The 24,016-nt window shown below is 41.1% G+C and overlaps 1 protein-coding gene across 1 annotated transcript; it reads left to right on the top strand.

The window, feature by feature from the left end:
• The first annotated feature begins 7,888 nt into the window (after positions 1 to 7,888).
• LOC110560616 (polyadenylate-binding protein 1-like) lies at positions 7,889 to 9,829 on the top strand. Its single transcript, XM_060373384.1, has one exon. The coding sequence runs from the start codon at positions 7,889 to 7,891 to the stop codon at positions 9,827 to 9,829; it is 1,941 nt and encodes a 646-aa protein (XP_060229367.1).
• Positions 9,830 to 24,016: the final 14,187 nt, after the last annotated feature.

Below are 24,016 nucleotides of genomic sequence, written 5' to 3'. Positions count from 1 at the left end.
GCGAAGGAGCCTGTGGCTAGAGCAACAAGCCATTCGTTCTTCAGGATCCAAAGATTCTTAATGGCATTTCCCTTAATTTTCTCTCTCAGCCAAAATACAGAGAAGTTAGTTTCAAAGAGTATGTGAATTTTTGTTCTGTGGACTAGATATATAATTTCATAACTAAACTCCTAGTGTTCTTTAAGGAACACCTTTTGGATGAGACCTGGTCCTTTGCCTGAACTTTGGTCAAGTGTGTGCCATGAAAACTTGGCAGCTAAGCTTCCTAAGCTGTCTTCCTTGACCTTTCCCCGGAATCAAGGTCAGCAACTTGGCTGAGTGGAGTCCTATTCTTGTTGCTTCTCCCTCAATATGGCAGAGATACAAATGAAGGCACCCAACTGTATACACTGGATACCATCTTGCAGATTGAAAAGAATGTTTTTTCGTGGCCCTGTCTGGATTTCTTGTGAATAACATTTTATTCTTACGAATAACATTTTATTCTTATGAATAATATTGTAAATAAATAAGGCTTGCCTTTGAAATAACCAAAAGGAGAATAGGGTTTTGTTTTTAACTTAATAAGAAGCAGACAAGCTAGCCATGTAGAGGTGACAATATGTAGAAGGATTTTCTCTGCCTCAGACACACCCCTCTAGATGAAAACCTCATCATTACTGGACATGATGGAAGTGCTTAAGTTTCATGTACATAACTGAAAAGAATGGGTTGTAGTTTGTTCTGGAGCTAGAATATGCTGGCTCAGCACTTGCCTGGTATTGGTGCATGCTAGGTTCAATACCTAGCACTTAAAAACAAATGAGGTAGGGGGTGGGAGAGGGGATGAGAACAAAAAAAATAAAGGAATCGTGCCACTAAGTTTGCCTTGTGTGACATACACATTACTGTGCCAAGAATAAAAATTCCTCATTTTGAACATGTATTCTAACTGAGACTGCTCATATTTTGTTCTGATTATACTTGATGACAAAGGGTAGTCAACAAACACAACTCTTAAGACCATGCATGTAGAGAGAAGATGCTGTGATTAAGGCAAAGGAGGGAGCCAAGGAGCCCTTTGAAGCTAGGCAGCTTCTTATTCTAACGTCTTTGTCATCAACCTGCTTTCATGTGTGGAACACAGAGGCGTGCTTACTATGTGATGTGATGTGGATGAAAGTTTTGAAAAGAACTCTGATGTACAAAGAGTGGAGAAAGGGGAACAATTTAAATAAAGACAATTTACAAATCCCTCACTCTTTGAAATTTCACATAGTTTTCCCTCATTCGGAATCCATAAGCTGCCATCAAGGACCCACCTGAGACATAAGGCACTTATGGAAGTGTTTTGCTGCTCGTAGCTTTCTCTCTCCTTTCATGTCCTCTGATTTTCATTTAGGGAGCTGTGAGCCATACCCACAGTTATTACTAAAATTGATTTTGAGCTCACCTAAAGCTGCAGCCACCACTTTTCTGAGGCAGATGAAACATAACATTTATCAAGATGTCTGAACTGGATAAGAAAACAAAACAAGAGCCAGTAATGACATGGCTTGCCTATTTGTATTTTGAAGGAAGAGGCTCATTTTCTGGCTTCAAGTCTCCCTCTTTTCCTCCCTCCTGGGCCTAAGTGCTGTGTGCCATCTGAGAAGTATGGCATCTTGAGAAATAGATGCCTGTGAAGTTGTCTTCAGAGGCAGGTACACCAGTAAGAGACAACTGGCATACTGCTGGAGTTTCTGTAGATAATTACATTACACGGACTTGTAAAATGTCAGGCGTGAAATAGTAAACATGACCGTGGGCCTGGCTGTTGTTTCTAATGCAGTAGAGCCACCTATGGAGCGCTCATTGCCTCCCGGCTTCCTGTCAGGTGGATGGCCTTTAGTCAGCAGCTCTTTCCTTCACAAAATCCTGCACAGGCTAGCATTTCCTCACCCTCTCTACAGTATTAATTAAATTACATAAAACTGGCAGTGTTTAAATTCTGGCATCTGTATTGTCTCACTTAATTACACCCCTGGACTCTCTTCAAAATGTTTCCATTTGCTACAGGGACATCTATTGGTGAAAGAGAGAGAATCAGATGCTAGTGACTGACTATCCTAGTGATTGGCCCACCCACCGTGGCCAAGAGCTTCTACAGGTCCCCTGTCCTGGACCTCTTCTACCCAGTTCTGAGGTGCTGCAGCTGGAGTTCAGGGACAGTGATATATTTTGAATTAGGAAGATTTTAGCATTGGGCCTCAAAATTGAAAGACATTATTTTCCTATTTTAACAGCTTCTTTCAAACCCACGTAAAGAACACTGTACAGCATTTCCGTATTTGGTAACAGCCAGCTGCAGCCTTGCTGTGGACACTGTGCCTCCAGAGAGGAGGCTTACAGGTCAGATGTGCGTTAGGCCAGGTCATAGCAGACAGTTCATGCAATAGGCAGCCAGCCAGCTTCCCAATATAATCCCATAAGAACGTACAGCAAATCCCCCTCCAAACTTTCATTTTTGTAGTTCCTTTTAGAAAACGGTGCTTTGTTTATTCTTTGAGATTTTCATATACTATATTTTGTTCACATTTATCCAACTTCTCCCAGGCTCCCCACATACCTATCCACATGACTTCATGTTCTTTTTAAGGACTTCACTCTCTTTTTCAAAACAGACATGGGGTGCAGTGTGTGTTGGCTAACTATTCCTGAGCATGACACATGCTCAGGATTGTAGTTTGATACACTAGATAACATACCATTGGGGGAAAAAATCTTGTTTTCCCATTACCAGCAGCAATCAAAGGCCAGTATCTCCTTACCTTGGGGTGGAGCTTCATATCCACCTTCCATCCTCCATGCTCAGATTTTGTCTGGCGTTAGCTTCTGCAGGTCTTATGCAGGCTGTCACCATGTCTATGAGTTCATATATGTGTGTCTGCCCTGCTGTGCCTGGAAAATGCTGCTTCCTTGATGTAAGCCACCACTTCTGATTCTTATAATCTCTCCACCACTTCTGAATGTATTTTGGAGCCTTAGGGGCATATAATGAAGACATCCTATTTAGGGCTGAACATTCCAGGATCTTTTATTTGTTGTATGCTGTCCAGTTGTACATGTCTGTTTAATTATCATCAACTGCAAGAAGAAGCTTCTTTGATGAGGGCTGAGTGATGCTTTGCTCTACGGGTATAACAGTATATCATTAAGGGTCATTTTATTGATATTTCTATTTAGCAGAATAGTTGTGGGTAGGTTTCCACTAGAACATATGATCTATCTAGCCTTAGGTCCTTAACCTCATTGACTGTGTAAGAGATGGGTCCCATTTAATGGAGCTGTCCTTAAATCTAATTTAAAAAAATGTACAGTCACTCTTACAACATTCTTGGCCTTATTGTACTGGATGGCATATCTTAAAGAAAGGCAGGTATTTTTCTAACTCTGAAAGTCTGTAGCTGGGTAAGACTGGTTTTCTCCTCCAGTAGAATGTATAGCACTTCCAGCACTATGAACTCTGGCTGGAAGTAACAATGTCGGTGAAGTCATTATCAAAACTATAGGTGTCTTGAGCTTTGATCCCATTCCCCACAACATACTCTGGTTTTCATGAGCCCATTGGATGTGACTTTATAGAAAAAGTGTGTGGTGGTGGTTTTCTCATCTCTCTTGAAAACATATCTAACCTAAGGCACCAATCTTATTGCTACCAAAAGGATCTCTAATAATTTAAGAATACATGAAGCACCATGAAATAAATTCATAGCCTTTGCATTAAACCAAAGCCAAGAGAAAAATTCTAAAACACAGTAAGGTTGATTTTATGTCCTTCAATTAACTATTGTGGAATAATTAGCCCTAAGCTGAAGGGAAGGGTGAGTGAGAAAATGATTTCTTCCTATGTGGAAACGTTATCCTGTCCTGGTAACAGAAGCCCTGATAATTGTGGCTTCATTTCTGTTGTTGTACTAAAACACCCCGACAAGAAAACAACTTTGGGGAGAAATGGTTAATTTTAACTCACAGTTCCTGATTCCAGTTTGTTATTCTGGTGGAATTGATGACACCGGTAGTTAATAGCAGAGAGAAATGGACACTTGTGTGCTCACCCTTCTTTTTACTTCTGCTCAATGCAGCTTCTCCATTATTACAAAGTTCAGAACCTCATACCTAGGGAGTGATGCCACTCACAGTGGGCAGGATGGTCCCACATAATTAACTTAATTATGACAGTTCCCCACAGACATGCCCACTGGCCAACCTAGTGTAGACAATCTGTTATGGAGACTCTTCTGAGATGATTCTAGGATATGTCAACTTGGCAAATAACAAATCAGAACACTTTGTTTTTTGGTTCTTTATTTGGTAATCAATGATTCTTTATAAGCAGTGGCATATTTGGCTGCATACCCAAGCTTTAACATGCCCATTCCTAGATTTTGTTGCTTTAACAACAGAACTCAGCTTTGTCTAAATAGAAAAAGAACAGACCCTAGCCTAAAAGTGCCTAAAACGAACCATTTTGGCAAAGTACACTTTGAAAGGTCTCAGGAGCATTTCTTGTATTAGAGAACCATTTCAGCATATATTTAAAAATATGCAATATTTTAAAGCTTACAAAATTCTGCTCACATTTAGCTACAGGGAGGTTAGTAGTTCTGACCTGACTCTGAAAGTGAAACATCCCTGACATTAATTTATGTAGAGTAACTTTTATGGATATGTTTTACTGAGAACCGTGATAGCCAAGTATTTTTTAAAAAGTCATTGTCACCACTTACCACACCAAATAATTGCCATATAAAAATGTAATTCCAATGCAGTAAAAGGTAATACATTTTCCTCCCTTGTTCTAAAAGAAAAATAAACTTAAAAAAAAAAACATCGTTGAGAAATCACACACTGGAGACACACGGGCAAATATGACAGACAATTCAACTTTGGGGTACATTCTGAGCTTCTAATTGTTCCACTCTTCATCCTGCAGTTTATTATGATTAGGTTGAAGCATTTACATTTATACTTCTTATCTGGAAGAGATAATTAGATATTTTTCACCGTGAAATAATTTACATTAATGGGCCATAACTCTCAACATGTGGTTTTAAATTGCACATTTAAATAATATAATACCTGTCTCCCTTAATTTGACTGTAATTGTCTCCATGCAGTCATTTTCTTTTCACAAACACAACTGGCTAAAGCAACATACTAACTGTCTTCAGTTTATCACTTGGAAATTTTAGAAGAGGTGATGTTGGCAGCTTGTTTGGAAAATTTCGGGTTCTCAATCTGTACGATGAAGGTGGTTAAAGATGAAAACAACAGGACTGCAGATCCACCTAAAGACATGAAGTCTACACTGAGAATTCAGCAGAAGCAGAATCCACAGAGTACAGGGAGCATATGGAGCATGTGAAGTGGCTGCTTGTCCCTGGACATGGGAGGAGTGTTTGCTGACATTTGTTTTTATTTGTTTTTTCTCTCCATATGAACAACCTACTTTTTTGTGTGTTTGTTTGTTTGCCATTAGAAGAGAAAATTGACTTACTGAATTCTATGCTGCAGCTTAGTCTTAGCCCAGGTTGGTCAATGATCCTTCCTTTGGTGACAACCAGTTTGAATACTTTATGTGTGTATTACTTTGTCTATTTATTCTCTTAGGGATTCTCGCTGTGATTTATGGACTGAGTTAGGTCCACATGATAGAAGAAAAACTCTGCAAGACCATGTTGTAGAAGACAGCACCTATACATCAATTTTGTCCTGAAAGATTGTTACCAACAAGAGTTTCACTACTGAAAATTTGGTTGTGGTGGAAATAGAGCTTTGAAACTGTACACAAGATACCCTCTGACTGATACTCCATCATTGATGGCTGAGGATGTAGCTAGTGATAGGTGGGGTACCTGCTTAGCAGCACTAGGCCCTGAGTACCTTCTTTAGTACCACAGAAAAGAGGGGAGAGGCAGTGGAGAGCCCTGTAATGACTGATATTGGTGAAATAAAGAATATCATTTTACGCTTTTTATACCAGTTTAGAAGCTATTGAGAGATTCTAATTTCTAATTAATTAAATTGGCAACAAAATGTACATTCAGGCAAAGGTCTTCAGGGCTTATGAAACAGTAAGTTATGATTCATAATTGGCAAACAAAAGTGACCTTCTTCAAGTTGGTTGGCTTCTTAGAAATTCAGTGTCTTGTTAAGAAACAGGTGGTGCTACTGGTGGCATTGAAGACCCATCATGCCATTGTGCATATAAAATATTTTGGAAAGCGTAAATATTTATTAACACACACATGCACTGATGATAATAATAAATGATCCCATTAAGGGGCAGAGGGGATGCTTAGGATGAGGGCGAGATGCTCTTCCCACATCTTGTCTTCTCTCAGAGCTATGCCCTTGGTAGCTTATTAACCACACTACCCCCGCACCACCACACACCATAAACATCCCCAAGCCACTATCTTCCTATTACTAATTAGTTGCATCTGGAATAAAGTAGCTGCCAGTGGAGAGTCAGTTCATAGCTCTGTAAATTATGAGTATTTTAATTAGACTGAAGTATGAAGTTTGAGCCTGTGGTTTATTCTTATTTTTGATGTACTAATGTGAAGCACTTTTAGTGGTCTAAAAAACAAACAGGTGAGTAAGACAGCCAAACCAAATAATATTGCTGTGCTCCAAATGTTTTTCTCCTCAAAGGTTATATATTGAAATATAGTCACTCATGGCTGGCTCTTTGACCTCTCCCCCCATCCCCTGAGGGAGGAGCAGCCCTGCTAGGCAACAGAGGAGGACATGGGAGCCAGTCCTGAAGCTACCTGATAAGCTAGGGTCAGATGGAAGGGGAGGAGGACCTCCCCTATCAGTGGACTTGGAAAGGGGCAGGGAGGAGATGAGAGAGGGAGGGTGGGATTGGGAGGGAATGAGGGAGGGGGCTACAGCTGGGATACAAAGTAAATAACCTGTGATTAATATAAAAATTATTAAAAAAGAAATATAATCACTAATTATTACCTTACTCAACAGCCTCCAGAAAGTTTTACTTCTTCTCACCATTTGAGTTTGTACTGGGGTCTCACCTATGTTCAAGAGAACACCCCTACACACACACACACACACACACACACACACACAGTTTATTGACATCTTGATCTTGAACTTCCAAGTGGGAATATTTCTTCTATCTATACTTGACAGTAATTTGCTATAGCTTGACCTGGATGGGGATTTTCAGTTTCTAAGCTCTCAAAATCATTTGCGAAGACTGAATCTTCCACTATCTTCTGGGTCTGTATTCAAAGTTTTCATTTGTAATTTGAGTAGAAAGCTACCTCAAAGGGAATCTCTCTCTTTCTCTCTCCTCCTTTTATTTCTCCCCCTTTCTCTCTGTGTGGGTGTTTGCATGGATGTGTGTTTGTATTCATGTGTGTTTGCGTGGTGTTTATTTTTATTCATGTTTAATAAACATTCTATGTTGAGCTAGAATATACTAAACTAGATTTTTCATGGAGGCACTGTGACCTTGAACTCTTTTTGCACGCAGAGATGAGCAGTTCCTTTAAAAGTATCCGCATCCTCCCCTGAGATTAGCGCAGAATGTGTGAAGTATTTGCTTTAAACTCAGAACACCTCCTCCCACCATTAAGAAAAACAAGAGAAATCCTCAGTTCCCCATCTTCTCCACCAGATACTTTGATAAAATAATGGGCAACCAGCCACCAATGTCCGGAACCCAGATAGGCAGGTTGGTTCCCACCTGGGCACAGCAGCTTATGGTACCCCAGCCTCGCTCCCAACCGGAAGCCACCCTCCCGTGCTACCTCCAAGTTCTTGGCGGTTGAGGGTCTTTCCATTCCGGTTGACTTCTGTTCCTGCGCTGGTCTCTCTCCCTGCTCAGCCTTGTGCAGACATGAACCCCAGCGACCCCAGCTACTCTTTGGCTTCACTCTATGTGGGGGACCTGCACCCTGATGTGACTGAAGCAATGCTCTATGAGAAGTTCAGCCCGGCCGGGCCCATCCTCTCCATCCGGGTCTACAGGGACAGGACCACCCGTCGGTCGCTGGGCTATGCCTCTGTCAACTTCCAGCAGCTGGAGGACGCCGAGCGGGCCTTGGACACCATGAATTTCGATGTGATAAAGGGCAAGCCGGTTCGCATCATGTGGTCTCAGCGGGATCCATCGCTGCGCAAAAGTGGAGTAGGCAACATATTCGTGAAAAACCTGGACAGATCCATTGATAGCAAAGCGCTGTATGACACGTTCTCTGCCTTCGGTAACATCCTTTCGTGTAAGGTGGTGTGTGATGAGAATGGCTCCAAGGGTTATGGATTTGTACACTTTGAGACACAGGAAGAAGCCGAACGAGCAATTGAGAAAATGAACGGGATGTTTCTTAATGATCGCAAAGTGTTCGTTGGGCGATTTAAGTCACGTAGAGACAGGCAGGCCGAACTTGGTGCCAGGGCCAAAGAATTCACCAATGTTTACATCAAGAATTTGGGAGAAGACATGGATGACGAGAGGCTCCAGGATCTCTTTGGCAAATTTGGGCCTGCCTTAAGTGTTAAAGTCATGACCGACGAGAGTGGAAAATCCAAAGGATTTGGGTTTGTAAGCTTTGAAAGGCATGAAGATGCGCGGAAGGCCGTGGAGGAGATGAACGGAAAAGACCTCAACGGAAAACAAATTTATGTTGGTCGAGCTCAGAAAAAAGTGGAACGACAGACTGAACTGAAGCAGAAATTCGGGCAGATGAAGCAAGAGAAGCACAAACCTGAGCAGGTGCCGCAAGACAGAGGCGTCAGATGCCAAGGTGTTAACCTTTATGTGAAAAACCTTGACGACGGTATTGATGACGACCGTCTCCGGAAGGAGTTTTCTCCGTTTGGTACTATCACTAGCGCCAAGGTTACGATGGAGGGCGGTCGCAGCAAAGGGTTTGGTTTCGTGTGTTTCTCCTCTCCGGAAGAAGCCACCAAGGCAGTCACAGAAATGAATGGTAGAATTGTGGCCACCAAACCCCTCTATGTAGCTTTAGCTCAACGCAAAGAGGAGCGCCAGGCTCACCTCAGTAGCCAGTACATGCAGAGAATGGCGGGCACCGGTGCTGTGCCCAGCCCAGCCATCAACCCTTTCCAGCCGGCACAGGCTCCTGCAGGTTACTTCATGACAGCGACGCCACAGACTCAGAGCCGTGGGCCATACTACGCTCCCAACCAAACCATTCAGCAAGGACCCAGTCCCCGTGGGAGTGCTCGGCGTGCCACGGCTCATCCATTCCAAAGTATCTCTAGTGCCCCCCACCCGTCTACCACCAGTTCGCTCAGTACTTCTGGACCAGCCTCTTCACAGGCTCTACGAAGTGTGTCAAGCCATCGTGCTGCCAACGCATCCACACAGATGACCGGCCCACATTCGGCAGCCGCTTGTGCTGCCGCCGCCCCTGCCGCCCGCGCCGTTACCCAGTACAAATATACCTCCGGAGTTCGAAATCCCCCTCAGCATCTCAATACACAGGCACAAGTCGCCATGCAGCGGTCTGCTGTTCCTGTCCAAGGTAAAGAATCTTTGACTGCCTCCATGTTGGCATCTGCTTCTCCTCAAGCCCAAAAGCAAATGTTAGGGGAATGGCTATTTTCTCTCATTCAAGCCATGCACCCTGCCCTCGCTGGCAAAATCACTGGTATGCTGTTGGAAATTGATAATATAGAATTACGCCACATGCTTGAGTCTCCAGAGTGTCTCCACACTAAAGTTGATGAAGCCATAGCTGTCCTGCAAGCCCACCGAGCGGGGGATTCTCCCCAGCAGGCAGTCAGCACTGTTGCCGCTGTCCCAACCACTTAAAGCTGAGCAGAAGAAAGCACAAAAACTCTTCCTGCTTCACTGAAGAAAACCGTCTAGACATCGAAGAACTATGAAAACAAAAAGCAAAATAGAAACTAAAAAAAAAAAAAAAAAAAAAAAGGAAAGGAAATTGTAATCTTCTGGGCCAAGTCAGTGCCAGGTCTGCTGAGCATGTAAACCCTAGAGCACTTGGTTTAAGACAACAGATAAAAGAAACAGTGAAATTTAATAGCAAATTAATGTTTTAGAGACTTTGGGGAGATGATTTTTTTTTAAGCAAAGTGCAAAAATTTAAAGCATCTCTTACTTCAGTTGTAATTCAAGTAACTCTCCAGGTATCAGTTCTAAGTAATAGAATTGATAACTGAGCAAGGACCATGAGTTGGATCATAATGTCCTTGCTTTACTAAAGTTTCCTTAATTAACAAAAAGGAAAACTAAAGGCATCACTGTTGGCTAATAACACCTGTAAAAGTTCTGGCAGGCTAATGCTGTCTTGTGGCCAATTGTATTTCCACTCACCTTTTGCCATATACAAAACACTTGGTATCTGTAATTCACAACCTTATCATTTAATGGTATCAAACCACCTTCAAGTCAGAAGCTTGTGTCTGTGGCTCGAACTACAGAAAGGGAACTGTAATAGCCATAAAAGTTACCTTCAGTCTTTACATTTCCTAGCATCAATGAACTAACTGATCTAAAATCCGTGCCTCCTTCAAACTCAGTCTAGCATTCAGACTGCATTTATGCACTGGCATATCACTGCTTTTCTGGGGTTTTGGAAGATACAAGAGTCCTGGTTTCTTGGAGCTGTGTTTTGGTGGAATAGATGAGAAGATAAAACAAAAACATATCAATAAAAAAAAACATATCTAAAAACAAAGGAAGAAATGGGGGAAGGAGAGAGATAGGAGACATGGAGATGGTGGAAACAGGTTGGAGGAAATAGGGTAAAGTGATTTTTTTTTAGGCTCCGATAAAAACCTGAACAGAAGATTTGAGGAAGAGAGGCATGCCCTCTGAAGCAGATGTGAGCTGGGTGCGCTCTGGAGAGGGAAGAGCTGGGGAGGGGGTGGTGGCTTTCTTCCCCAAAAAGAAGGAGGGATTTGAGAAGAAAAGCAATATAGCAAAGTGTTTTCTTTTTATGAATACCGGACTACACAATAAAGCTGTTTTTCACAAATACTACTGGTATTTTCTTAAGTTTAAATGACTTTTTTGTGGTGGTTGAATTATTTTTGTATCCCAAGATAGTAGTTCTATGTCACCGCAAAATGCAGTATTATTTCTCAGTATTCTTCCCTTAACAATAGTTTGCAACATAAGTCACTCTAAATTCAAAGATTTACGTAAAACCTAATAGCAGACATCTATACAAGTGATTTCCAAAGGATCAGCTTTTTGGTAATAAACAATTAAAATTCTCATCATTCATATTTTGGGAGGTTTATAATCACTAATAAATAGAATTTCCATCAAATTTAAACCTAGTAACTTGTACAGTTTTGAGAATATCAGGGCTGTTAAAAGACACATGGAAGCAGTGAAATATACAGGGGCATTGAGCATTTAGCTCACACAATGAAGAGATGTTTGACCTCACTAGGACTTGGAAATGATGGCAGACCTCATATTTGTAGGAACTATGTTCCCAGTGGTAGCAAATGCCAGTTGAGTATTATACAGGACCTGTCCCACACTTCCAAGTCACATCCTTGGTAGGAATATAGATATGAGCCTAGGAGACATGAGCCTGGGTATTCTCAGGTGGCACAAAAATTTTCAAAGAAACATTCACTCCCAGGAAGACCCACTGCAAAAATTAAAGCCATGTCCATGCTATGGAGCATGGCCGTGTAGCCAAAGTGACAGAACAGCCCTGTATGTGTCACACAGGTACTCCCATGAGCAGAGATTAGGCATAATTAGGCATAATTTCAGAGAAAAATGCTTTGTGGCATAATGCAAACTGTGGACAACTTGATATGCAAACAAATGTGCAATGCACAAGAACACACACATGGTAAACACTGAGGCATCAGGGAGCCCATCACTTTGCCACAGGACAGACCCTTCCTACTTTTTGAGTATCACCCTCTGCCTATCTGAGAGTCCCTCTATCTTTGCTGCACATTCAAAGAAGCAGCTCTGCCTGCTTATCTTCACTGATAGCTAGTCAAAAGAGTTCTGTTTGCTTTCATTTTAAAAGTTTCTTTCACTCAACGTGAGAGACATAGCCAAGGCTTTCAAAATAATGCTAAATTTGGAAGAGATTTCATTATAACCTCTATTACGCAGGAAGTTTCAGAAATTAAAGTACTGTCCATATCTTCATGTCTTTTCATCAGATCTGATTCTTCCAGGCTTTGAATGTCCCTGTGGAGGAAGTCATTTTACCAAGTATATACACGTAAACACATATATGTATATACATATATACATTTGGTTGTTTTTTTTTTTGCTTAAAATCTAAAATTTTCATTTTCTCCAAAAATTAGAGAAAAATAAAACTGGTATTTATTTGCTACTTACTAAGAAAAGTCTAATTATTGCCAAGAATGAAGTTCTTGAGAATCATGTAATTATTTCAGTTCATATAAGACTGGAGTCTTGCTTGCGGTCTGGGCTTCTTCAGATTGTGCTTTCTCGCCCTGTAATGCTCACTTTACTATGTTTTGTGGTTACTGCAATTAATTGCTTCCCTTGTAACTTGAGGGGTTTGACATTTAAAAACACTTTTTTTAAAAAAGATTTGTTTCATTCTCCTTGAAGACCAATGCTACTCAACTCAAATTCATTGAAATATTTCGTCCAGGAACTAAAACTTTTCAAGTAAAAGGACCAGCCTTTTATGTTTGCGTCGTTCTACTGCTTCACAGTCACACACAGTGGAAATGACAGCCACTGCAGAGATGTGGGTGGGGCCACACGAGTCCCCTTGACTCGCTGTTTCCTCTGTAACTGTCATACTCTAATTCAGGACCACTGTCCAACCAGAGGCAACAAGTTAGCTTGGTGTGTAAAATCTCCGCCTTACATGCTTGGCGTCCTGCATTCCCCTGAACTCACGGAAAAGCAGACAGGCATATCTAACTCATAAGAACTGTCACGAAACCTTGCAAATACATCACACACACACACACACACACACACACACACACAAGTAAAATTTAAAGACTTGTCAAATGCTACATTCTGTGCTTCTCAGATGTTGCAAACTTTCTCTGTATATAGGTGTACCTGCAGTTTCTGAGGTAGCAAGCATGTAGGATTGCTAAGTTTATAAAGGGCCAATGAGGTGGCTCGGCAGATAAGGACACTTGCCACCAAACCCGAAGACCTGAGTTCAGTCCTTTGGGACTACACAGTAGAAGGAGAGAACAAACTACCACAAGTTGTCCTCTGGCCTCTACATGTTCATGAGGGTACACGTACCCCCCCCACACACATATACACACAGAATAGTAAATACAAACTCTTAAATGCCATTTGCTCATTGGCAATTAAAAATAATTAGGCCATTACCAGGCCACAGAGGACGACAATGCAGCCACTCCTGATGAGACCTGATAGACTAGGATCAGAAGGAAGGGGAGGAGGACCTTCCCTATCAGTGGACTTGGGGAGGAGCGTGGGTGGAGGAGGGGGAGAGAGGGAGGGAGCTATAGGGGGATGCAAAGTGAATACACTGTAATTAATAAAAACAAATTAAAAAAAGAAAAAATACTTAGACCACCAAGTGCTTTTTCTAAGAGATGAAGTACCTTAGTACTGAAGTTGTTTAGAACTAGGTGCATGTGGGCTAATAAAAGACAGAGACACCTTTTGTGAATTTGCTATTACAAAAAACAGGCAGAGCCTCTCCCTGTTGCCTGAAAATGTGGAAGGTCATCTAATCCCCTTCCCTCCCCGACCCCAACCCCGTATCTCTGAGTTCCTCAACTTGCCTGGTATGTTTCCATCTGTGCTCAAGTCCTCCTTACTATTGATCCTGCCTTAACTATCCACCTTCTCAAAGTTTCATTTGAATCCTTTCCTCCTTGAATCTTCTGGAGCACAAAGAGGACAGACCGCACTAACTAACTAACAGCATGTGGGTTCTCATACAGAGGTCCTGTGTACTTAGTGGCTGACTAGCGTCACTTTCCAGGGCAGGAGAAAGTGACAGAGACTATCACAATGCATTCACAGGACCCTTGGGGACCCCACTGACTGGTCAGAGAGCAGAAATGAAGTAATATATCCAGTCATCATAGCTGGGAAAATTACTAAGCTCATTTTAGTGAGCCAAAAATCATTAAGGGAGGGGGTTTAGTTCTAGGTGCAGTGTTTGTCGGGCTGGAAGAAAACAGTCTATCCCTGGGTTTTGGCTACATCCGGGATTAAACATTTTATCCAGTGATGATATAATAACATAATCACTACCTTATTTGTGTGGATGTATGCACATGCACACAGAGCAGTTGGTATCTTTCATGGAATGCAAAAGCTCAAGAACCATGGGACATTTGTGTCTTCCTTTCTTCTTCCTCCTCATCCTTGATTAGTTCAGAGATTAGTATCCTTTCCCCACTCCCTCTTTCTCTCATACTCTCTCTCTCTCTCTCAGAATAGTATCACAAAGTCCTTGTCCCAGCCAATGTATGGCAATAAATGAGTAATAGCATTCAATAATGTGTGAGAGAAATGCTTCAGAAACCATGAGGTGCCATACAGATATAACACCTCAGTTTATACAGTAATAGAGGTGGTTGACAAAATTATGTCTTGGATTGAACAATCTGTGATAGGTGGGGGCAGCTGAATTGATTGTGTAGGGTTTTTTTTTGTTTGTTTTTTTTTAAAGAACAGGTTCTAGCATGTTTATTATAACAAGATAATAGTAAAAAGCCAGTGCTGGCCTGACCCTCATTAGAGACAGTTGAATGCTTTCTCAGAGACCCAAAGTCTTTAAAAACTGTAAAAACATATCCAGGAAATGAGAAAGACAAATTAAATTTAGTTTTGCTTATGAATAAAAAGCAGCTCAAGTCCACAGATTCACTCTCAGCCTTCATCAGGGAAGCCTCAACTCACAGTGAACACAATTAGTGCGGACACAACTAGTCAAAGTGTAGAGAGTAAGTGCCTGTGGAGGGCTCAGACCTAAGAGGACATCTAAATCATCCACCTCCAAAGCTCAAGAGACACAGAAATGGAGGTAGAAAGATGCTTAGAGAAAGATGTTGGGACTGATACTAGAAATTTGGGGGAGTTCTCCCAACAGAGTTACCACATATTCCTAAAGAAATTGTGATCTCTTATTGGAGTTCTTGGTCCTTTTCATTAAAGAGTTTATGAGTAGACTCTAGCAGAATCTCAAAGACAATTTTATTAGAATTTAGAAGAGAAATCTTGGGAGCTGCCCAGAGGAATAAGATGGAGAATAGAAAGAGAGAAAGGCGTGCTCTCTGAGTTAAGATGACATGGACACTAGTCGTAGGCTGGACAACAGCCACATAGCAGGGAAAGGGCCTGGAAAAGATGGTAGAAAGGTCTGAAGTTGTAGGGAAATGGTACTTAGAAAATGAATAGAGGAAAGGAAAAGTTATTTTTTGTGCGTAATTCAGAAAAGTGGGCAGAGTTATCTGCCTATTGGTGACTGTAAACTACTGTGCAGGGATTTGGGTGGGTGGGGGGAACTACAGTATCTCCTTAAAGGGCAAGTATTCCTCCTTTCTTTTTAGCATGGCTTAAGGTGGGCCTTACTTCCTAAGAGGTGGTTCCTTGGTCAGGGGATTAACTGGATTAAATAAAGCAGGAAACCAGAGGCCACTGTGTCTCCACCTAGAGTCAGATCCCTTTCTTTTCTATAACAGATTGGACTGCTCTTCTGCAGACAGCATTGACAATACATCAATCACCTCATTGCTGCCATCGTAACCTGCAGAAGACCTGAACATGACTGGGCTTGTCCATCAACATTCCACCATAGATGAAAAAGGGCCCATGAGAGTCTCCCCCTCTCTGAGGGAACATTGGAAGCTAATGGCTGGGAGAAGCTGTGTTATTCTTTCCAGTTGTGTCCCCAACCAGCAAACTGCCTGGTAAATAACCTTCCACACATGCTCATGTAAACAGCCATAAACTCTGCAGGTCACACACATACAACCTGCTCATGAAAGTATGGAGGGAACTTATTAGGGAGAAAATTAATTGTAGTAGAAAGATTGGGAGATGGGAAAAGGTAATATGAGTTAATGGACTAACTTTGTATGTACTTACATGAAACTTTCAAAGAATAGAAAGAGAAAGGAAGAAAAAGAAAGAAAGAAAGAAAGAAAGAAAGAAAGAAAGAAAAGAAAGAAAGAAGAAGAAGAAAGAAAGAAGAGGAAAGGAAAAAGGAAAGAAAGAAGGAAGGAAGGAAAGAAGGAAGGAAAGAAGGAAGGAAAGAAGGAAGGAAAGAAGGAAGGAAAGGGAAGGAATTATCTCCAATCCAAACGTATCTGCACTCTGCCAAACTCTCCTTAGATTAGCAAAATCAGAAAACTGAACTGTCAATTACAAGTCCAGGAAGAAATTCTACCCATCTGTTTCTTTGCAAAATTTGGAGCCCTCTTAACCTCTTTGTGAAAACAGACTTGTTTATTGTCATTTTAATTTTCTCTTTTATGGATCATGACTCATCCCAAGGCTCTTTACCTCCCTGCAGGTTTTGAGGGTACCCATGATCCACCCAGGGGAGGGGAACAAGGAGGCAGCTGGTTTCCCTAAGATACTCAAAATCCTGGATGCAATGAGAAAGTTATCTTCCATCAGTGTAGAGGAAATAAGAAAGTTGATTCCCTGCAGCCAACAAGGCTGAGACTGACCCTGAGCTTGTGTGAGTGAGTAGCTGGGGGAACTCTGCTGTGCCTTCCAGTCAGCTGGTCCTTCCCAGTAGCTGCCTGGTAACCAGGCTAGCTGGCTTGCACCAGGTACCTCTAGGATGGCCATTGCATAGGACATGAAGGCAAGGATTCTGTGTGTGTGTGTGTGTGTGTGTGTGTGTGTGTGAGAGAGAGAGAGAGAGAGAGAGAGAGAGAGAGAGAGAGAGAGAGAGAATGAGAGAAAGAGGGAGTGGGGAAAGGATATTTATACCTTATATTGTATAACAATACAGCTATGATCATGATCTGTTTAGGTATCAGGAAATTTAGTGAAATACTTTCTTTAAGATGAGTGTACCTACTCTTAAAATGAAAGCTGCCTGTAACTTCTTTTATTTCCATTCTCCAGCTGTTCTTTTACTTAAACAATTTGTTATCAGGATAAGGATTTATTTTTCTACTTTTTAAATGAGCTTGTATAATTTTGGAAGTAATCATTCCTTGAATGTTTGTAGATTTTCCTTTTAGAACTCCCCTTGGTTTATTGATTGATTGGCCTCTGCATTTTTGTTGGTTCTTTTCACATTTAGTTTTCAGTGTTACATATATGGGTGTTTGCCTGCATAAGTGTGTGTATAGTACCTGCAAGTCTGGTGTTTGCAGAGGCCAGAAAATAGTGTCAGATTCTCTGTATTTGGAGTTACAGGTAGCTATGAGCTGCATTGTGGGTGCTGGGCACTGAACATAGGCCCTGTAACTACCCAGGTTCTTAACTCCTAAGTCATCTCCCAAGCCCCTTTGTTTTTGAAAGGAAAAAAAAAATTCAGGGTGGGTTCAATTTTTTTTTAAATCAATTTTGGTGATTTGACTGTTTTTAAAAAAATATTTATAAAATTAATAAATTTGTATTAATTTTTCATAAGATATATTTTGATCATATTTTCCCCTTGCTCAATATTCCTCTCAAATCCTACCTACTACCATCGAACTTCATGTTCTCTCTCTATATAATAACAAAACAAAAGCAATAACAAAATAAAAATCAAAACAAAAACAGCAAAACAAACAATAATGAAACAACAACAATAAAAATTGCCCCATAAAACATGGAGTCCATTTTGTGTTGACCAACTACCCTTGGGCATGTGGCCTGCTCTGCAGTGTGGTTTTTATGCTTTGTGATACTCCATTAGAAAAACTGATTTTCTCCTCCTCAGCAGCTAGCAATTGGTGGGAGTGGGACCCTCTTCCTCTTCTCAGTGCTGGGATTGTCTGGTTTGAATTTGTGTAGATCTTGCATGTACTGCCACAGTCTCTCTGAGTTCATATGTACCTCAATACTATTATGTCTGAATGACATTTTCCTTGGAGTCACTCAAGCGATGGCTTTTACACTTTTTCTGTGTCCCTTTTAGCATAGAGCCCTGAGCCCTGATGGAGGAGTATGATATTGACATCCTATTTAGGGCCCTAAATACTCTCACTCTCAACACATTTCACTTTATCTCATGTTGTGGTCTAGATGTAGTTCGAAGGTTTTCCCCAGAGCTCTATGAGTTAAAATCGAATCCACATTGTAACTATTAAAACTGAGGAAATTTAACTACATTCTGACATTCAGTGGCAGGACATTTGGAAAGTGATTAGGATTAGATGTCTTTTTTGTGATGAAGAGCCCATGTTTGACTCCTATTGGAATGTACACACGCACACACACACACACACATATAGGCACACAGGCACACACATACAAACACACACACACACACACACACACACACACACACACACCATGTTTTCTTGTGTTTCTTTGCTCTGTCTTCTAATTGTTCCCCATTAGGCATTACCAGATCTATTGCAACTGGTACTGCTAAAATGATGAAACAAAATAAACCTCTATTTTGTTTTTTATAATATATATATATATAGTATAATATTACAATGTAATATTAACCTTCTTTAGGTATGGTGTCATAGTAATGAAAAACAAGTCAATATAGCTCAAAGGCAGTATGGTCCTTGGATTTCTTTGTAGTTGTTCTAGTCTTAGCTACCTCTGGGATGACTCTTGACTCTTGTACTGCCAGCTTCTCCCACTTGCTGTTTATGGCTGATGGCTGCATTCTCAGTTATTACATCTATTATTTGTCTTTGGCTTCTGTTGATTTTATCTATACATATTTGATCTCCATTGTGTTAATGTCTGCTTCTACAGTGGCCCTTTTCTATTTTCTGGGAGTTACTTTGAAAGCATGTTAAGTTGAGTATTAGTCAATTCCTTCAGTCTACCTTCTTGCTTAATAAACTTATTTAAAGACACTTCAAAGCTCCAAGAATCTCCTCACTAAGTCCCATAGCTCTTAATTAGTGTTGTTTTAAACATTCTGTTCTAATGACTTTTAATATTTAATTATGCCCTTTAGTCTCCTTTAGTGAGAAAGAACTTCTTGTCCTTCTCTCTTTGTCTTTTTCGACCTTCACACTTTTGAGGAGTAAACCCAATTACTTCATGGACAGACTCCATGTGGGATTTGTTAAGGACTTTTTCTTCCTGCTGTTCTACATTTTAGCCACTATGTATATAGGTGTTAATGTCATTCTTTTCCTTCTTAAATTCAAATGCCTTCTTAAGTTGAAGTTTTATTGAGGACTGATGCTCTTCTAGGACCCTGGGGAGCCATCAGTCATCATCTCTGCAAATGTTATCTCCTCTACCATCTTCAGGTTAGAGATATGTTGGACCGTTTCTGTCCCCAACACACCAGACTCTGGTCTTTTTTGTTTTGTTTTGTTTGTCTCTTTATATATGATGCAGTTTGGAAAATTGTATGCAGCTCCTCTATATCATTTATTTTACCTTTAACTGTGTCTCACGTTATCAGAATTTGGTGACTATACAAACACTATAAAAGCAAATGTCTCACATCTCTAAGAACTTTCTAGATTCACTGAACCATCCTGCTGGCCTGGAATATTTCATCTCGATTTCTACAGTCACTTCGCAGTTCTGTGTGTCTCAGACCCCTGGAAACCTCTCATGCCTTGAGTGTATTGGATCACTTGACCATGTTTCTCTTATTCTCAGAAAGGTTAGCCTGGGATTTCTCATAAGCTGGGTACAGAGCACCTAGGAGCATCTCTGCTAAAATACTGGTCATTATTATTTTAACAACTAAAAGATGTCAAGGTCAAACTCAGAATTGGTGTAAAACAGGACTAGTCTTGACATGGTAAGCTATTTTGCCACTTTTATGAGTATCTACTATCTCTCCAACATTAGTATTTTGTTTAGTTATTTTACCTTTTAACTTCTAGAATTTCATTATTTTCTAAATTTCTCTTCTAACTTTAGACAGTTTATTTTCCAATCATCATTGCTTTTAATTTCTACTTTTATTTGTTAAATGCATTAGATATATTTTATCTACATCAAAAATTTCAAATACCTGATTAGAGTAACTTAGTAAATTGTGACTTGGGATAAATATCAATATAGAATCTGTTTTCTTGGGATGTGGCTGATTATGAATTTGGATTTGAATTCTTTGCAACTTTAGCTAGATTTATTTGATTTCCAGCTTTGAAGGATACTTTCAGAGGTCAGTTTATATTTACCTCCACCACATCTGGAATATTCTATGACTGAAGAATTTTAAACACAGTGGCAATGTTATGGCACCCATAGAAAATTCTGTCACAGTCCCTAGACTCTCAAAATAATGAGCTCATAATTTACAGTCTCCAGAAAATAACGCTGTTTCTCACGTATCCATGGCCATGATAAGATGTGCTCATTAGAAAGCTAGACATTGAACTCTTTTCAAAATGTCCTAGTGAAGCTGTTGTGGATGGCCATGTGCCCTCTTCAAATTCATATAATGAGGCCCTGGACCCTCAACAGTGCTGTACTTAGATATATAGCCTTAGAGAACAGTAAAGATTAAATGATGTCCTGCCTAACACCCCCAATGTTCTTCCAGAAGTTGCAGACACCTTGTGGCTCTGCCAAACTATCTGAGGAAGGGTTGGGAGGTTGGCCACCACCAAGAGGGAAAACTAAAGTACTAGCACTTTAACCTTGGACTCCTGGCTTCAAAATCTGTGAATGAATTTCTATCAATTTAGTAACCTAGTCTGTGGTGTTTTGTAATGGCAAACATAAGCCCTGTGAGGTAAAATGCTATTGTAACAGACACTTAACAGAGAAGAGGCTTTCAAACTGCATGATGGCTAGAGGGTAGAAAGGGACTTAAGAGGAACATTTGAAGTCCTAGATTTTTAGAAGAAAAAATGATTAAAAAATGATTCTAAAAGGTGTCCTAGGAAATGAGGAACATATTGAAAATCCCAGGAAATATAATCCTTGATGTAAAATGTGAAGTAACTTGCCAGAACTGTGTCGTATAGTTCAATGAAGAGTAGCACTTGTGATAAAATTAAGTGGTTAGCTAAGGACATTTTTAAGCAAGACTTTGAGTTATGGCTCAGCATCTTTTTGCTTGTAACAAAATACCAGAGGAGAGAGCTTCATTGAATTGGGAATTCTCTAGGGGAAAAAAATGAATAAAGAAAGAACCAGAACCTGATAGTTTTCAGTCTCCTCATTTTGGTGGCAGGGGGGTGGAGGGAGTAGAGGTCAGTGGAAGGAACTTCTGAGTCAAGCATCATTAAGGTGTTTCAGCTGGAGAATCCCTTGATGTGTAGATTAGATCATGGATGCAGCCCCCAAAACCAAGGCAGGACCTTAGCAGAGACCAGGAATGGAGAAGGTGGTGTGGACTCACCAGAAACTCTGCCCCCCTTACTAAAGAAAACAAAGATGGAACAACATGAGGGAAGGTAATCAGAATCCTGGAATTCCTTCTGATGAAGAAGTGGATCTCTCTGGCTGTGAGCACTTAATATTTGTAGGGTAGGGAAGAATAGCTCTCAGGGTAGCTCAGAGATACTCCACATGCTAATCCCTCCAAGGGCCTACAACTATCAGGCTTGGCTGTCTCCTCAGTTTCAATAAGCCAGACAATCATTACCTGAGACCTAAAGGGAGAAAGAGGCTTCTGCATAGGAACACAGGGGTGGGGCCATCGTCCAAGCCTGGGAAGTCTCAGCCATAGGAGTCTGAGAACATACAGCCACCTTACTGATAGGTACAGCAGGCTTAATATCAATGAAGTACTTAGGGCACCTCATTCCTTTCTTATTTCAATCTTCTCCCTTAGGGGTGGCAAGACTGCTGTATCCCTTTCCTGACATTGTGTTTTGGTTGCAAGTACAGAGCATGCCTGGTTCACAGGATAAACACTGCAGAAGATGTCTGCCTCGGGACGCATCTTACCTCCAGCCCTGCTGCCCCACTGATACATATGACATTAGATAAAGAGCTGGAGTTGAAGTTAGGAGGATAGGCTAAGACTCTCTGGGATGTTGGGATGCTAGCATTTGCACTTAGCCTGTGAGGATGGCATCAGTTTTAGAGGCCAGTGGACAAGGAGGTATGAATCGAGCTTCATCCTCCAGGTTTCACGTATTGAAGCTGCACTCCTCCTGTGTTGCAGCCATATTTGGATATAAGATATGCAAAGTGACAATTAAACCAAGTAGAACTATAAGGATTGAACTCCAGTCCAATAGGCTAGCACACTTGTGGGACAGCCTGAAGAAAGGCCACAGGAAAACAGGCAGAAATCAGCCATCTGTAAGCAAGGTAGTGTACTCCAGAACAGCTCATCCTCTGGAACTATGAAGGAAAAAATAGTGTTTGAACCACCCAGTTATGGCAGCCAAAGAAAAACAATACAGGTACCTGAGTGCTGGCTGCAACCTTCCCACACCAATGTGGGAGGCATTGTTTCTGCTTCCCCACTGTATGCAATCATCAGTACTACTCTAATCTAGAGTCTGTGCCATGCGTAGAAATACTCTCAGTCCTTCCCCTCACTGCCCTTCCCCTCTCCTTCTTTTCCACACAGACAGTTACCTCCACCCTTTCCTCCCATCATTGTCATGTGTTGGCATTCAACCATGATACCCACTTCTTAAATTTGGTTCGCACATCCACTTTTTAAGACCACAGAGCCACATTCTAAGGCTTGGGTCCTGCTGGAGAAAACTCGGTTGCTTTCAAACTCTTCTCCAGTCTGCTATTGTCTCCAGTCCTGCATTCTTCTGGTCATGGTTCTATTTACTACTGACTTTTAATATATAACCTCATGTTTCACCTCACAAAGACAATAGGGGCTTCTGAAAGGAAATTGCTTAATGTCAACCCCACTTTACTGTCCCACCACCTACAGCCACAGCCTTTCTCTCTTGTACTGTTAGGAAGGAGGAGGGAAATCGCATTTAAAGCTAACTCCAAGATTATCCATTATCTGACTTCTATATCATCTCATCTCTTTCCATCAGTATCACATTCATTCCTAAGCTCATTTATTCTTTCATTTGAGGAGGATCTGGATGATACACAGAAACTGTAACTGCATTTAGGCACTGATTTAAGTTTCCTTAGAAAGAGAGAAGCAAGCTTATGATCAGCTACATGAGGGTGCATTTCCTGACAGCTGGGAAGCAGTGCCTCTTCAATGTCGTCAAGACAGCACTGAGCCTGAAGCCCCAACAGATGCTCTTGGATCCACACTCCATCTGGACTTAGTCAGTGAGTGAGATGGCAGCATCTGCGCAAGGTGCATGATACCTCATCAAGGATTGGCTGGAGGAGCTCATGGAATGGCATAGGCTGATGCTGAAGGCTCTTGTCTCCATTTCAGGGGAAGAAGAATGAAGCTGATGCAGAGAGCTGGGATGAATCCAGCAATGTCTGGAGATGTCTGTGTCCATTCTACAGTGAATACCCGTCTCTCTCTCCCCCTTCCTCCTTCCATTTTCCTTTCCTCCTCTTCTCTTCCTCCCTTCTTATTCTGTCTCTTCCTGCTAGAGAAACATAATGGTAAATAATCACCATTTACTTAAAAATGGTAAAAATCCAAGATAGAGCAAAATCCAAATAACAGAAGCACTATTAGCCCATGCCAAACCATCAACCATAATCCTAAATGACATGGGAAAAGAGCTAAGAGGAGTTTGGGACTAAAATTAAACAAGAGAATGGCTGAGTCAAGGTCATACCATTGTGGGGTAGATTGTTTGAAAAGACATTGTTGGTAGCAAATAAAGTTACATTCCCAACATCAAAAGCACCAGCAATAATGAGTGGGATAGATTTGGAGGCTAGAAACCCAACCCCAGATAAGACAGACAGCAGCAGAACTAAGAAGAGCTCTTAGTTCTCTAGTTTATACTTCTAGATGGATGGTAGCACTGGGTCTGTGCTGATTAA

This window comes from Meriones unguiculatus, chromosome 20 (assembly GCF_030254825.1).
Source record: "Meriones unguiculatus strain TT.TT164.6M chromosome 20, Bangor_MerUng_6.1, whole genome shotgun sequence".
Classification (NCBI taxonomy): Eukaryota; Metazoa; Chordata; class Mammalia; order Rodentia; family Muridae; genus Meriones; species Meriones unguiculatus.
This window is presented reverse-complemented; position numbering and strand designations above follow the sequence as displayed.

Bases quoted from the DNA above. Each gene is read 5' to 3' on its own strand.
- LOC110560616 (XM_060373384.1), top strand. From the start codon at position 7,889: ATGAACCCCAGCGACCCCAGCTACTCTTTGGCTTCACTCTATGTGGGG.